Source organism: Drosophila ficusphila, unplaced genomic scaffold (assembly GCF_018152265.1).
Source record: "Drosophila ficusphila isolate 14025-0441.05 unplaced genomic scaffold, ASM1815226v1 contig_198, whole genome shotgun sequence".
NCBI classification, from domain to species: Eukaryota; Metazoa; Arthropoda; class Insecta; order Diptera; family Drosophilidae; genus Drosophila; species Drosophila ficusphila.
In genome coordinates, this window is record NW_025064092.1 from 8,801,361 (window position 1) to 8,817,783 (window position 16,423).

General features: G+C 45.4%; 1 protein-coding gene across 1 annotated transcript; it reads right to left on the reverse strand.

Moving 5' to 3' along the window:
• Nucleotides 1-51: 51 nt before the first annotated feature.
• On the reverse strand, nt 52-10,443 carry LOC108086497 (ras-responsive element-binding protein 1). Its single transcript, XM_017183423.2, is given in 4 exon segments — nt 52-5,255; nt 5,258-6,215; nt 7,175-8,090; nt 9,954-10,443. Coding segments are annotated over 3 exon segments (5,865 nt in total). The 5' UTR covers nt 8,066-8,090; nt 9,954-10,443; the 3' UTR covers nt 52-1,239.
• Between the last annotated feature and the right edge of the window lie 5,980 nt (nt 10,444-16,423).

A 16,423-nucleotide genomic window follows, 5' to 3' on the forward strand; every position in this document is an offset into this window, starting at 1 on the left:
TCTTTTAGTTCACTTTTTCTTTAATAAAGCGTAAAAATGAAAAGCAACTTGTTTTATTGTTTCTTTCGTCGTTATTTTATTTGAATTCAATTTGTAATCCATTCTCGTTGCGTGTGTCTTTCAGAGTTTACAATTAAGTACACTTTTACAGTTTAAGTACATTCATAATCGCTAAGTACATAGTTTAATTTGTTCAGTAGTTTGTTGCTGCTGCTGCTGCTGCTGCTGCTGCATCCACATTAAATATTAACCGATTAATTTATATAATGTAGTGTGTGCTTCATATAAATGTATATATAGGCATGCAATTGGGTAAATTTAATTTCGTTTATTTTTCGTTTAGCTTAAACAACGCTACAAACGCGAAATGCTTTGGTTATTGCTGTAAGAAGTCCTCTAATTTAATAATATAAGAATCATGCGTTTTCGTATATTTAAATAGCTATACTATATATTTCATATCATAAGTGTGTGTTTTGTGTGTTCTGTTTGTTTGTTTGTTTGTGATCTCTAAACTACAGCAATGAATGAGTTTCGTTAAATAAGATCCTACAAAAAAATGGTTCTAGAATCTAGTCTTACAAAATACCTGACTATATATTAGTTGCAAGCGAGACAGACTGTCAGAATGTCTGCCGTCTTCCTTAAAAAACTAGGTTTAAGCCACGCTGCGGTTCTCAAGGCCTCTTTCAATGTACATATAGATATTATACCTCCTATATATCTGGTCTTTTGTCTTCGGTCTTCAAGTCTTTTTATATTTTTTGTCATGCTAAATGTTCGTTGTATTTCGTTTGTCATTGCAGCTACTTAGAGCTAATATGGTAAACTATATTTATAAACTATATGCTATAGCTAGGAAAAAAAAGGTTTTAAAAAAAAAAGTGTTTGTCTCCAAAGATTTTGATTAGCTTGTTGGTTTTGTTGGTTGGACCGCTTAAATTAAGAGTTGGCATAAAAAAAAGGAGGTGTCCAAAAAATAATATAAGGGTGTTCCCAAAAAACATAACTCGTTTTTCATTTTGAAAATCTGAACGAGAGATGTTTTTAGAAGTGTTTCTTTTTAGGTTTAGACTTCGTTTTTGTTGGTTTTTCGTTTGTTTTTTAAAGTAGACTACCGTTAATGAAAACTATTTAAGCTTTGGTATACGTAAGGCGGTGCAAACTGATCCTTGCTGCTCCAGAATGTATGGCTTTCTGATTTCTGTGCTTCCCCTCTTAAGATCCCTCCTAAATCCCTCACTTGTTGTCCACGCCGAGCAGTTTGGCCGCCTCGTCGGCGGAGGAGAGCAGCTTGTTGAGGATCCCCTGGTCGCTGATCCCCAGCAGGTTGCCAATCAGATCCGATCCGGCCACTCCCACTCCGCCGGCGGAGGGCGTGGCCTCGCCCATGTTCTCCTTGTGCTCGCCCAGCCGACTGGCCACGCGCCATTCGCTCGCCTTGTCCAGCAGCTCGTGCAGCTTGGGCAGCTTCAGTCCCAATCCCTTGGAGCCACCATTGTTTGTGGTATTATTGTTGTTGTTATTGTTGTTGTGGCAGCTGTTGTTGTTGTTGGTGGGCATGGGAAGGGGCAGCGAAGTGGGAACGGGGGTACTGGGTGGACTGCCCATCATCGCCTGCTCGTCATCGGAGCAATCCGAACCGGGATTGTCGCCATTCCCATGGGCCCGACCGCTGTGCTTCTTCATGTGGCGCAGCATGCTGTGCTTCAGGGTGAACTTGCGCAGGCAGGTGTCGCACTGGAAGGGCCGCTCCCCGGAATGGGTGCGCATGTGGCGCCTCAGATCCTCGGTGGACCAGAAGCGGCGGACGCAGAAGGCGCAGATCACCTTGCGGTTGCTGTAGTCGGGATACTTGCCGCGACTCCCGTTGCCATTGGGTGCCTCGTCATCGGAATGGGTGGACTGGGGGGCAGTGGACTGGTGGTTGCTTGCCTCCAAGCCATCTGATGATGATGCTTCGATGGCTCCTTTGGCCAGGAGCAGAGCGAACTCGTGGGTGTGCGACAGCTTGATGTGCTCCAAGCACTGCGATCGCTCGGCGAAGGATCCCTCGCAGAGGTGGCACTTGTAGGGCAGATCTCCGCCAGCCAGGGCATCTCCACCAGCCACTCCTGCTGCTCCTCCGCCACTGGGATTGCCATTTCCAATGGAAGCAGCTGCTGCAGCGGCGGCGTTCATCTGGGCGGCCAGCTTCTGGATGAGCTGCTGGCGATCCCGCTCCCGCTCCTTCTCCTTCTCCAGCTCGCGCTCCCTCTCCCGCTCCCTTTCCCGCTCCCGCTCCAGTTCCCTCTCCCTTTCCAGCTCCCGCTCCTTCTCCCGCTCGGCCTCCTGGCGGCGGCGCTGCTCCTCCAGCTCGATCTCCTCCACGGACTTGGGCACGGGAATCGGTTCGCTGACATCCTCGGTGGGCACGTAGACCGACATGGCCGACTCCACGTTGCCGTGCTTGCGCAGCAGATGGCGGTCGCAGTTGCTCTTGGTGGTGAAGAGCAGCGGGCAGTGGGAGCACTTGAAGGGCTTCTGTCCGGTGTGCGTGAGGATGTGGCGACGCAGGGAGCTGCTCCACGGGAACATCCGCTGGCAGTACGGGCAGGAAACCCTATTGGGTGCCAAACTGTAAGCGGACTTCTTCTTGGGTTCGCTGGAGGAGCTGCTGCTGGTCACGTCCTCGGTGCCGCTGTTGTTGCTCTCGCTGGCGCTCCCAGAGGCCACCAGACCCTCCTCGTCGCTCTGCTCCATGTGGTTGGCCACGTCGCTGGGACGGAAGTAGCTGTTGAAGCTCATGTTCTGACTGGTGGCGTTGTCCACCAGCTTGGCCACTGGCACCAGGTCCTGCGACTCGTCCTTGAATGGGGAACTGGCCACTTCCTTGAGCGACTTGCCCACCGATTCCGCCTGGGCAATCATGGTCTTCAGGGTGCTCGGATTGCCAGTGGTTGTGGTTGATGGTGGTGGCTCCTGCATGGAGGAGTTGCTGGTGGTGGTGGTGGTGGTGGGATTGGGATTGCTGGTTGAGCTGGTTGGCTTGGTGCCCGCCTTGATGGCCTGCTCCAGAATGGTTTCGGCCATCTTTTGGGCGGCCTCCTTCGATGCTCCATTGATCATCTCCAGCGGTTTGGGGAGTTCCCTTTCCTCGAGCTCCTCTTCTTCAGCGGGTTGAGCTCCCTGATCCTCCTCGCGAGGGATCTCTTGCTCCTCTTCAGGCTCCTCTATCTCCTGCTCCTCCATCTCCTCATCCTCCTCCTCAAAGTCATCGACCTCCTCCACCTCGTGATCCTCATGATCCTCCTGCTCGTTCTCATCCTCATCGATGACCAGCTTGGGCTCATCATCATCATTAGCCATGTTGACAGACGGCACCGACGGATGATGATTGCCATTGTGCAGGGGACTGGGAGCGGCCAAAGGATACCCAAAGTGCAGGAGGGGATTACCGGCCACGCTGCTCGATCCGTGGGCCAAGGCCTGCTGCAGCAGATCGGTGTTCTTGTGCGCCTTCAGCTGCTGCGCCAGGATGGCGTACTTCACCTGCTCCGAAATGGGAGCGTGATGCGAACCACTTGCAGAGCTCCCCAATCCCTGGATGCCTCCCTGGATGCCGCCCTGGTTCATGGCTGCCGCTGCAGCGGCCACTGCCGCACTGGTGGAGGAGGCGGAGGAGGCACCCCGGCCGCGCATCACGTGGTGGCCACTCCGCTGCCGCTGGGCGTAGAACTGCGGATGCTGCTGCTTCACGTGGCGCTCCATGTTCGAGCGGAGCGTGAATCTCGCCGAGCAGTGCTCGCAGGCGAAGGGTCGTTCGGTGCGGTAGCGTCGCTGCTTCTGCTTCGGCATGAGCACTCCGTTCTTGATCACCATCTTCACGGGTCCGCCAGGTGGCACGGGAACACCCACATTGATGGGTAAAGGATTCAAGCGGTTGGGCGGACTCACCAAAGGAGTCTTCTCCGCTCCCGACTGCTGCTGCTGTGGCGGAGGTGGAGGCGGTGGTGGCGCCATGAAGGGGAAGAAGGGAAACCCTGGCGTCTGCGACTGGAACATCAGGCTGCGGAACAGCTGCTGCATGTACTGGGAGGCGGCATCTCCGCCAGCGCCAAAGAACTGCTGCTGGGCGAGGAGCAACTTCTGCTGCTCCAAGGCGGCGGCCAAATCCGGAGTGGTTACACCACCACCAGGAGTAACTGCTGCCGCGGCAGCGGGAATGCCCATCGAGGGACTCGCCGAGGGCGTCACGGAGGGCGTGGCAGCGGCAGCAGCTCCACCTCCATTGGGTTTCTTGCTGAGATCCAGCACATCCATGCTGAAGTCCAGGGCAGCGGAGGATTTATCCGTTGAATGGTTGCTAGTTGGCTTCTTGTCCACCAGTTGGTCCAGGCTCTTCACCTGGATCTTCAGCGGAGGCTGCTGTGGCTGCTGGTTAACCGGATTTAAGTTCTCGCCGAGGAGCATGTGCTTCAGCTGGGAGCTGCTGGAATCATTGATGGCAGTCGGAGGCGGAGGAGGAGTGGGACTGATCGAGCGGAAGCTCAGATCGGCGAGATCCTCGCCCAGGCGGGACTTGCTATCCTCACAGCCAGCATCCTCGGCGGGATGGTAGACAATCGCACGCTTCACCTCCTCGCGACTGGTCTTCCCATGCCGGTTCCTCAGATGCCGCTCGCAGTTCGCCTTCGTGGTGAAGGCGTAGTTGCAGACGGCGCACTCATACGGGCGATCTCCGTTGTGGGTGCGCATGTGCCGCACCAGAGCCGCCTTGTCGCACACCGCATAGGGACACATGTTGCAGCGGAAGGGTCCCGCCGGACCCACTGCACCCAGGTGCACCCGGTTGTGACCCTTGAGGGCGCGCAGATTGGGAAAGACCGCCGAGCAGAGTTTGCAGGGGAACTCGCCGCGCAGCTTCATCCGGCGGAACTCCGAGGTGAAGGCGTCCTGGGCCTCCTCCTCCTGGTCGCGACCATCCAGGCTGTACTGACTGGAGCTGGGTGTGTTCACCGACTGCTCGAAGTTGCGCAGGAAACTGGAACTGGAGCTGGTCATGTTGAGGATGCTCTGGATGTCCGCCAAATCCTTGCTGTCCGCCGGTTCGTGTTTGATCGGTGAAGGGGGATGCGAGATGGGCATCTTCTGCTTGAGGTACAGCTGGTGGAAGAAGTCCTCGCTCTGGTGATGCAGTCGCTCCTTCCGATCGAGCAGCTCCTCCTCATCCTCCTCCTCCCCATCCTCGCCTGCCTCGTCCTGATGGAGGGGGAACTGCTGGCTCCCAGGAGCGGCGGCAAACCACTGCCCATTCCCATCGAGGCGGCGGATCCGCGGCAGCAGTGCGCCTGCACCTGGCGGTGGCTGGCGAAGATCACCTCGCAGTCGCGGCACTTGGCGGGGATGTCCGAGTGGCTGGCATCCAGGTGGGCGCACAAGGCGGGCAGCGTTTCGAACTCGGAGGCTCCGCAGACCGGACAACTCAGGAGCAAACTATTCGATTCCGATGGCGATGGCGAAACGGATCGCGAGCCCGCTCCGGAGGCACTGGCTCCAGCCAGCAAAGTGGCCACATCCGGTGTGCTGGTCAGCATGGCCACATCCGCATCCGCATCTGCATCCTCCTCCTCCTGCTCCTCCATCTCATCCTCCATTTCGTCGATCTCCTCCGGCTGCTCCGATGCATCAATTATATTATTGTTGATGGTCGTCTTCTTGAGACGCCTCTGCTTGCTCTCCACTGCATCCACCTCGTCCAGCTGATCCTCCAGCTTCAGATTGTTGTTGGTCTTGTGCGGTGAATTGTTGTTGTTGTTGTTGTTTTTGTGGTTGTTGTTGATGAGGGAACTGGTGCTGCGACTGCGACTGTGGCCACTGGATGCATCGGTGGAGCAGCTGGCATCGCTCTCGTAGCTCTCCGCTCGACCGGATAACGCGGTGGCCACCAGTGGCTGCTGGGCGGGATTGAGTTGCTGCTGCTGCGATTGCTGTTGCTGTTGCAACTGCTGCTGTTGCGACTGTTGCTGCTGGCGTCGCTGTTGCTGCGACTGCTGCGACTGCTGTTGCTGCTGCGACTGTTGCGACTGCGCAGCTTGGTGCTGCTTGTGGGTGCGCATGTGGCGGTGCATGTTGCCGTTGGTGGTGAAGGTCAGGTGGCAATAGCGGCAGTTGAAGGGCCGCTCGCCCGTGTGAACCAGCACGTGTCTGTCCAGCGAGGATGCCGACGAGAGCACCTGTTTTCATTTCGGGAGTAGAGAGAGCGGGGAAGAGAAGGGAGAACAGGTGAGTAAGCGGTTGAGGAGGGGATGGACTCAGGACACCTGTCCATTTCGGGGCTACCAAAGTGGAAGGGGTCCCCCCTAATAGTATTTTTGAATCACCAAAAGAAAAGAATTCTATTCAGCAATTGAAAAAGTCAAAAAGGGTCACTCGCCATCAATAAATTATTACATTATACTGATAATAACGATGATAGGAAATATTAATTTAATATAATATTTATATTTATATAATATATTTATAATTAATATATATAAATACAAATATAATTAATATATTTAAATCAGTCAGGAAATGTTCAATAATACTTTTCAAATCAGTTATTCAAAACGTTAATTCGACAGTGATATCATGATAATTAAAATTGAATGACTACTATTTATAGTTACATTAAACTGATAATAACGATGATCGGATATATTAATATACATATATTATAATATTTAAATTTATATAATATATTTATATTTAATATTTATAAATATAAATATAATTAATATATTTAAATCAGTCAGGAAATGTTCAATATTACTCTTTAAATCAGGTTTTCAAAACATTATTTTAACTCTCATAACATGAAAATAAAAATTGAATGACCACTAGTTAACCTTTAAATCTTGTAATTAGTTTATCTTCAGTTTAAACATATGTTTTCATTTTATGAATACTAAAAAGTAAAGGCTTTGTTATTATTGTTGTTAATCACAATTAAAATTGTTTATCTCTTTAAAATTCAAAATTTAAATATTGTTTATTGGATCTGAATGCTTTAGGTAATCTATCACAATTGAACAACCATTTTGTTTTTTTTTTTTTTTTTTGTGACTTCCTGGGAGTGACCCCCGTGAAGTGGGAACCCTAATCTCTTCCAGGGAAGTAGAACCCCTATATTTAATGAGGTAGAATGACTCACCTTGGAGCAAATGCGGCAGGTGAAGTTCTCGGTATCGCCGTTGGCGTAATTGTGGCATCGGATGTGGTTGGTGAATTCGTGGGGCGTGGCCGAGACCACCTCGCAAATGGGGCAGAGGTACTTCATGTGCTCATCCCCAGCTCCGATTCCCGATTCGCCGCTGGAGAGGCTCAGTCCCTGGGGCGAGGAGCCACCAGATCCGCCGCCGCTGCTGCTGCTGCTGCTGCTGCTGCTCGAGACAGCGGGATTTCCAGCTGAAGATGCATTCGCCACCGCAGCAGCACCACTGCTGTGGTTGCCAGCTTCCCTGGTGGTGGTGGTGGTGGTGCTGTTGCTGCTGCTGCTGTTGTTGCCCAGATAGCCACTGTGGCCAGTGGTGCTGCTGGCGTCCACGAATCCCGATTCCGAGAGACTGGCCGCCGCTGAGCGATTGAGTCGGAACTTCTTGCGCAGCGAACTGGCATCGCCACTGCTGTAGTCAACCACAATGGAGGCCTGGGTGGCATTAGCAGCACCACCACCACCCCTTCGCTGCTTGTGCAGCCTGCCCAGATTGCGGGACACCTCCTCGTCCTCCTCCTCTTCCTCATCCTCCTCGTCGCTGAGCAAATCCTGGTGGTGATTCATCTGCTGCTGCAGTTGACGCAATTTGCGCTTGCGCGATGTCGCCGCCAATTCGTGTGGCGTGGATGTGGTTTGGGTGGTGGTGCCATTGCCGCCCAGCTTCTTGGGTGTGCGTCCCAGTTCCAGGTGCTCCAACGAGGACTCCGATGTGGTGGAGTCCCTGCGTTGTCGCTCCATTTCCATTTCCGTTTCCGCAGTGCTGCTGTTGTTGTTGTTGTTGGTGCTGCTGCTGCTGCCCATCTGCTGTTGTTGCTGTGCCGCGAGCATTTTTACCAAGATTCTGTCAACTGAGCTGAGTTGGGAAAAAAAGAAGCGTAAAAGAACAAGAACACGGGGCTTTAATAATGGCGAAAAACAGGGATGAGTGAGGCCTTATCTGCAAAAGGTCATAGGGTTGTCGAAAAGTGCATGCAATATCACTTAACAACACTATAAACAGATGCTGAGATGATAAATTATATCAAATATAATAATAAATACATGAAACCAGCTAGAAAAGTGTTGTTCAAATCTTAAACGATCCAAGTAAACAACTAACTGAAATTTAGTAGAACCTAATTCAATACTTAAATGTTTAAAAGTTTAGAAAACTAAAGATAAACAGCGCAAAATTCAACAAAGCTTTTGATTTCAAAACTTCTTTGATTATTTACGCCTAGCTTTATCGAATTCTCCTCGAAATCTCAATTAATAACAGACGCCTGAAAATCGAGCGGCTTCCCCAGTCTTCGAATGTCGGGTAATTCAACACGGAATCTCGAATCTCGAGTCGCCACAAACAGCTGATCGATCGAGACTGGGGCAAAATAAACAATGCTACTAGAAACAGAAGCGAGTAAACACTGAAACTCTGAAATCGTTGTTCGCGGAAAATGGCAGTAAGAAAGAATTCTCGAATTCTGCAAGTGCATCCGCAGAAAAGGTGCGAAGAATCGAACTTAATACGCATCTGGCGGCTATTCTGTTATTCTATTCTTATCTAATTTCCAATGATTGCATGTGTGTGGGTGAGAAATGTGGGCACGCTCATTACCATTTACCGTTTGTCGTTTACCGTTTACCGTTATCAAGGCTATGACTATTAGTAATGTCCCAATTGTTGTTGTTCCTTGGATCAATTTGGAAATCCTAACTTCCCACCGAAATCAAAAAAAAAAACAAAAAAAAAAATAACCTCAGAGGCTGATCAAAATTTTTTACCGATAACGAGCCCACTGTTCGCTAAATATATATATGATTTGTTGTTGTTGATTTTTTTTTTTTTGGATGTGTGTTAGTTGTTTGTTGTCCATTGGCTTTCGGTTTGGCCTTTCATTTTGGTTGGCTGATTTCAATTTCGCCGTGAGTCATGAAAAGTCATTGAGATAAAGGCTCCCTTCGAATATTTCTTTTTTTGGGGCGGGGAATCGGTAGGCGATTTTTTTTTTTTTTAACACACACCTTTATGACCCTCAAAAATGATCAATGAACGAGTTGTGGTCAGCGAAAATATACATTTTCTAATCGACATCCGACGAAATCAAGCGAAGTGAAGTGAACCGTTTGACATTTGGCACCCCGATGATGTTAAACAGATCATCAATCTGCATTAAAAACCCTATAAACGGGGTCTCATCATCCCCGAATGTTGGGCATTTTCGCCTCTACTCGGACTGTGTGTTAAAGTTCAAGGGTTTTTCGGCATTGGTCATGGGTAATTTTTGACCCTGCTAATTGCAGGCAGAACTTGACCCAAATAAACCGGAGAAAGGGGTTGGCCAATGGCCAGGATTCTCAATTAGAACGTACTCAAATTGTATGATTATTAAAAGTGTTACGGATTGAATAGTGTTTAAAACAAATGTAGATCTGTATCTACTATAAAGCCGGAGAATTTCCAATCTTAAGACGTCTGCAAATCGTTCTATTTTCTCAACTGTGTTCACAAGCTGTTTCTTTGTCAATTATTAGGTAAATTAAGATCGTTGTCTAAAGTTTCAAAGCTGATTGATTTAAAGGCAACCCCAAGATCTAATCCAAATATTTCCTCAGATAATCCATATTTTTAAGGTTTAATTGGCCATCAAAAATAACAAACACACTCACACACAGCACAAAAACAAAAAATGGTCGACTAATATGCTTCCATTCAAAATAAACACATTAAAAAAATTACCTTAGTGGATATTTTGTTGTTAAATTTTTGTCAAAAGTTGCGACGGCATTCCAACTCCGGATTTTGCACTGTCACGGATTCGTTTTCCTTTTTTTTAAACAATTTGTTTGAGCCTTTTTTTTTGTGGTAGTGGGTGCTTTTGCTTTTAAATATTTGTTTCTAAGTTTCGTTTTTATTTTTATTGATAATATTTCTGATAGCACTTTTTGGGTTCACTTTATTTTGCACACTTCTTTGGCTTTTAAGCTTAGGTATTCCAAAATTCCCAATGGTTTGTGGTTAAGAACTTAAAAAAAAATTAGTTTGTTTTTCGTTTTTGTTTTAGTAGTAGAATTGAGAAATTCTGTTTATGTTTTGCTATATATATTTGCGTTTGGTTTGTATGATTTTTGGTTACTCTGCTTTTTGAAGCGCCGCGCACGAGTTTCTGTTTTGAGCGCAGCCGCAGCGCAACCGTTTCGGCAGATGAAAATCGAATGGTAGATGTATCTACGAGTAGTATTTATAAAAGCGCACGTCGCTCTGCCGCCGTGCTGCCGGCGTCTCTGCCCGCGAGAGCGAACGCAGTTATCTGCAGCCGAGGCGCGAGAGAGCGAGAGAGAGAGCACACGAGAGCGTCTCCCGATGGCTCGTCTTGCTGTGTGTGTGTGTGTGAGTTAGATAAACCTGGCGACTGCGCTGCTCTGAGCGGAGGCAGCGCAGCTTGGATTTTTTGCTTCTTTGTTGGATTTTTCTTTCTTTCTCCTTCATCGTTTTCAATTTTTTTGGGCGCAAATAGGATTACACACACACACACACACTCAAAAACGAACGCATTGGGTGCGTGTGTGCTGGAAAGGGAGAGCAGTACGGTCCCCCTCTTGCTTCTTTCATCTTCCTGGAGAGTAGAAAAGAGGGGAGTGGAAGAAAGGAGGGGAATGGGGAGAAGGTGGTGCAAAGAGGAGAAGGCGTTGACGCAGCAGAATACTTCTGCCTCTTCTTCTTTAACTTCTTTTGGCCATTGGTACTACAGTGATCACATAAGAGATTGGAAATGTGATGGATGTTTCTAAACTTAAATATATATATAGCTGATCTATTTTATTTGGGTCAAGTAATAGGGGATCCTATGTTTTGTGGTCTTATTTAAGATTTAAATAATTCAGTGGGTGTCCTCATTATTAAAGTGTTTTTGAAAAGCTTATGATATGTGAAAATTAAAACCAGATGAAGACCACTAACACCGGAAGACTTGATAAAAAAAAACGTTTTAACCGCATTCCAGATAAAATGTCATAAACAAATATAGATAAGAACAAAGAATTTAAATAAATCCAGAAACTTAAAAACTAAAAACCCTTTTTAGGAAAAAAAAAAAAAATAACAAACGTACAATGGTACAAAGTCCAATGATTAAAAAAATGCTGTATAATTAAGTAATTTCCATAGGATTTCCTTCAAAGAGTGACCATTGAATATAGCACCCACATTCACTATATACATACGTACATAAATATATGTTTCTAGATGCATTTTAGATTTTTGGGCAAGTCCCGTTGCCATTGGCCACGCTTGCCATGTTTGTTGCCATCTCAGTCACACATCATCTAGCGATGAGCACGTCCACATCCGTACATGTATTCACATCCCCATCCGTATCTTTGGTCATCCACAGCCGCACATCCATATCCATTAACCCCCGAGCGGACACTTCCTGGGCAAGTTCCTCAACCTTAACCTCTAACTTAGCCAAGAACGGAAGTCGGAGACGATCGGGTCTCTTGGTCCCTTTTCACCTTTTCACCTCTTCGGGGTGCGTCATCAGCAATCGAGCAGCATTAAAATTAACATTATTTCACTGCGAGAAATGAACAGTTACTTTTCATTTTTTTCATTCAATTAAATTACAATTTCTGTTGGTTCAAATTTAAAGTTAAAAGTACAAAATAACTAAGATATTCTTTTCGTATTAGGTATTTGAAGTAATCGATTTTTTAAGCAGTCTTAAGCCAAAGTAACCACGATTTCCTTCAGTGTGCTCATTGAAAAAGCAACAACGTCGCCGTTACAGTTGACCGCCTTATAAAAATTATAAAAAGGAAGACGAGAGGTCAACTCAAAAGAGTGTCAGCTGCCTGAAGAATGTAAATTAGGTGTCCAACCCTTCAGCATCTTTCCCAAAATCGATACATTCAATTAATTTCCATTAAAAAAATGTATCATACAATCGGCACGTAAAACAATTGTAATAACAGTACATAAAAATAAATGAACAAAAAAATACAATGCAAGCAAAAAAAAAAAGCGGCGAAATTGTTCAAAAAATGCAGCAAGAGTTCAATACACTCAATACACCCACCCACACACGCACACCCACACCGATACGAACACGTGCCCCTACGCACACACTTTCGCATAAAGCGACACGTGCAACGCGTTGTTTGTACACAATTTAATAATATTTACGTTTTATTTATAATGAACTTGAAAAATTCGCACAGTGGTTTGGGGATTATAAAACAACTCATATACAATGTGAAAAATATATCTTGCATAAAACATTTTTCTTATTTTTAAAAGCTTATAGAACATGCGATGCATGCTTACATAATTTTTTTTTGAATTCTATTCTTTGTAAATTTTTTTGAAACTTTAACAAAACTTTTTGAAACATATTTCAGTAGAACATTTGTTTTAATCAACGCATGCGTCACTGCTTTTTTTTTTTTTTTTTTGACTGGCTGCGCATGCGCGTGGGTGGCACAACAACAAACACAATACCAACAACAACAATATAGCAACACAATATGAGTAATATAATGGTAATGGCAATGCGTGTTAAATAAACATTAAAGGCCATCCAGATATTGCATTTTTGCCATATGCAAACAGCTGAGATACCGAAGCGTTTCAGTTTCTGTTTCAATTTCCCTTTTCAATTTGACGGAAAGTGTCGGCGATACAAATAACGGTTAAGTGCAGCCGCCGCATAAAATGAAGAAGAAGAAGAAGACGAAAGAGGCAGCAGCATTAACATTTAATTGCCAACATTTAGTTAGCATTTAATTTAGCATAAAACAAATAGCAAACAATGCTAACAACTAAGGTCCCACGCTTCAGCATTGAAAAACTGCCTCCCACTCCTGCTCCAAATATTCCCCTCTTTATCACTTTATGGTGGGATTTTCTGCACAGAAAAAAATACGTATCGAGTATTAAACTTATATCTATTGTCATTTTACAAATGATTTTTGTATTTATTATCATAGCATAAAAATGTGGTAAATTTTCATTTAAACCTTTTAGATCTAAACATTTTTTAGTTATGAGTGGCAATTGGTTTTTCCAGTGCTGGGCCACTTATATATTTTTTCTGTCGCAGCAATGCCTGAAATTCACTTTCGTTTTTGGTTTTTCATTTCGTAAAAGCAAAGCCATAATTGTTTTAATTCGCACTCGTTTGCCTGTTAGCCGTTGTTGTGCTTTTGTTAATGTGTTTAATGGGTGTTATTGTTATTGCTGTTGTCGCCAGTGACATGTCAAGGTGACTGGGCACCCACCCACCCCCGCCCACCCACCCACAAAAAAAAAAAAAAACAAAACACTCACCAGCTGAAAAACACTATTGAAAAGGCGCGCGCCGCAATTTTTGTTATTTTTTATTTCACCTATTTTTTATTGTTTCTCCGCTTTGACTTAAACTTTGCACCCCCTTCCCTGACGAAAAGGGGGTAAAACCAACGGCAAAAGAACAATAACTATGACCAGCCAAACGGCTTGTTTAATAATAATAATAAAGGTAGAAACAACAACAGAAATCGTAAAGCAAAACGTGCTTGTTTAGTACTGTAGCGGTTTATACCCTGGAAAAATTCAATTAAAAATTTAACTTACTGTTAAGATAAAACAAAAATCTTAAAAACAATAAATGTGCCTAGAACAGAAGCTTAGAGGTTTTTCTACGAATTTATTTTTTTTTTAGTAGGTATTATTATTTTTTGTTTTACACAACAATAGAGTATACCCCCTTAAATAAAGGGTATTTGCGACTTGTGGCCAAACAAATGCCGTTAGCTGGTAGAATGCGTCAGTTCACAGTTTGCTTTTTGGTGAAATTCCCTGTTTATTGTCACAGCAAAAATATAAATCCATACAAATAAGCTGACACAACAAGTGGGCAAACCTGGTCGGGCCTCCACTTGAGCAATTGCCAACGATTAGACGGAAGTTTAGTTTGGTTTTATTGCATTTGGGGGAAGTCCCCCAGTTTAAGAATGCAATTTCCAAAGTATGACATCCTTGGGTAACCAAAGCATCATAAATAAATCCAGAATGGTATCAAAGTAAAAGGAATTTCATCGAAAAGGGCACTAAAACATCATTTCAATATATTCGAAATATCATGCTGATGTGTCATCGATAAGGGTTGTTTAAGTGGAAAAGGTAATAATGACTTAGAGTGTTATTTTTTTATTATCTGGCATAAAACCAGAGTTATCAGTTTGATCTTTTATTTAAAAATACACGTAGTATTTAAAAATAAAACTTCTTGTTGCAATTTTAAGTTAATAACTTTCCTAAAAAATATTATACCATAATCTCTGTTGAGTTGCCCAATATCTGTAATTCCATTCATGGTTCTGCGACACCCATACTCAGACAGAGTCTGCACAGGAGCTAAGCTCGTTAGAAACCAATTGACTTTGCCGGATCAACGACACTCGACCCGAAGAGACCTGGTCTGCAAACCCGAGTCTGGCCATAATTTGGGCATTGTGCATCAGAAGAAAGAGATATAGTCGCAGATAGTTGGGCACAACTGACAATTGTCGCCGATTAGCGCACGCGCCGCGTTTCCTCCGGCAGGTAGATATGGTATTATGGTATAGTATTATAGTATAGCGTTGCAGAGAATATGGTATGCTAGTTCCCGGGTTTTATGATACTGCGGCGTCGGGAATTATGACGGCGGCCAATCGATAGATGGATGGATGGATGGTTGGTTGGCTACGTTGGTTCGTTCCCTTGATGCAACACCGCGGTCATATCACTAAATCATGCCGTACGGGAATTGATTGCCCCGTGATGAATAACCCATGGCACCCATAGCACCCGGCCACCCCCAGCAACTCCCTCTCATCCAAGTTTCGAGCACCGAACGTCTTGAACGAGTTTCTGGAGATAAGGTGTCGCTGACTTTATGCCCATTGTGCTCATTAGTTGGCCAGCGCGACCATTCCATTCCATTTTTCGGGCGTATCTGGTTTTATTTTGGGGGTTTTCCAACTAAACAGACCTCGTGCCTCGTTCCCGCGAATTTCGTCAGCCGCCGCGATGGAAGGCGCCAAAAAAAGCATCGATCGATCCGTCTGCTCCATCCGTCCAATCACATGGCGCTCTAAATTTACACCTCTTCGTTTTGTGCGGTCAGAGGCCCAATGTGCATTCTCATCATGGTCAGTTGATTTCGGGCTCACTTTTCTATCTGCACAACGAAAAACTTGCTGTAGGTTTTCAAGAGGGGATTAAAAGGGGATTTATTTATGTATATTTATTATAAATATATATATGTAATATATTATTTATATTAATATTTTGAGTTGATGAATAGTTTTGAGTTTTTAAGCAGTACCATGTTCATAAAATGGTAGGGTCTGGGCATATTTTTTTAAAATTAAATTAGGAATCCGTTATTTTTGCAAGTGTGACCATGAATCAGGTTTCAGCAGCGGGTGCAAGCCACCAGGAACAACAGTAATAGCAACACCAACACCATCGTCATCATCCGCCTTTCATTGAGTATCGAAGCCACCCACTCAACCACCTCCCTCCCATTCGAACCGCCATTCAATCGCCCCAGAGAAGCCCCTCCACAAGAGCGATAAGCAGCTGGATGGCTCGAACATACGTATATATACTATATAGATCGTGTTCAGGGCGCCGGCGGGGGGTGGCAGATAGGAGCCGTGGAGTACTTCGCTCGAAATCGTTGTCGAACACACTCACTACCAAGTTTTCTGCTAACTCGATTGTGGTTTCACAACATTATCTGGGATCTGCGGAATTTTTGTTAAAATAGTATCGGTGCCGTGTATGCGGGTGTGCCGGGTGCTTTCGGGGTATTACGGCCGTTACGGGGGTGTCCAAAAAATAGGAAAAAAAAAACAATAGAAAGAAGAAAAACGCTTTGTAAGATCCATCGGCACTTAGTCAGCGGACAAGCAAAGGTGTGCAGTTAAGATAAGCGGGGGAGTTCCGCGCCGATTCCTCAAAGGTGATCCATGGCCAAGATTTACGCCTATCCAAAGTTTTCCTGGTAAGCTTATAGGTAGTATCCCTGCGTAATAAACCTATTCGATGATTCATCTTTGTTTACGGCGAGGAAAAACTTTTGCCGACTGTTGTTCGGACAAATGATCGCTGCGAAATTATGATGATTGTGCACCAGAAAATGTTATCTTTTACAGGTTTCTTATGGCCGCAGAATTTCT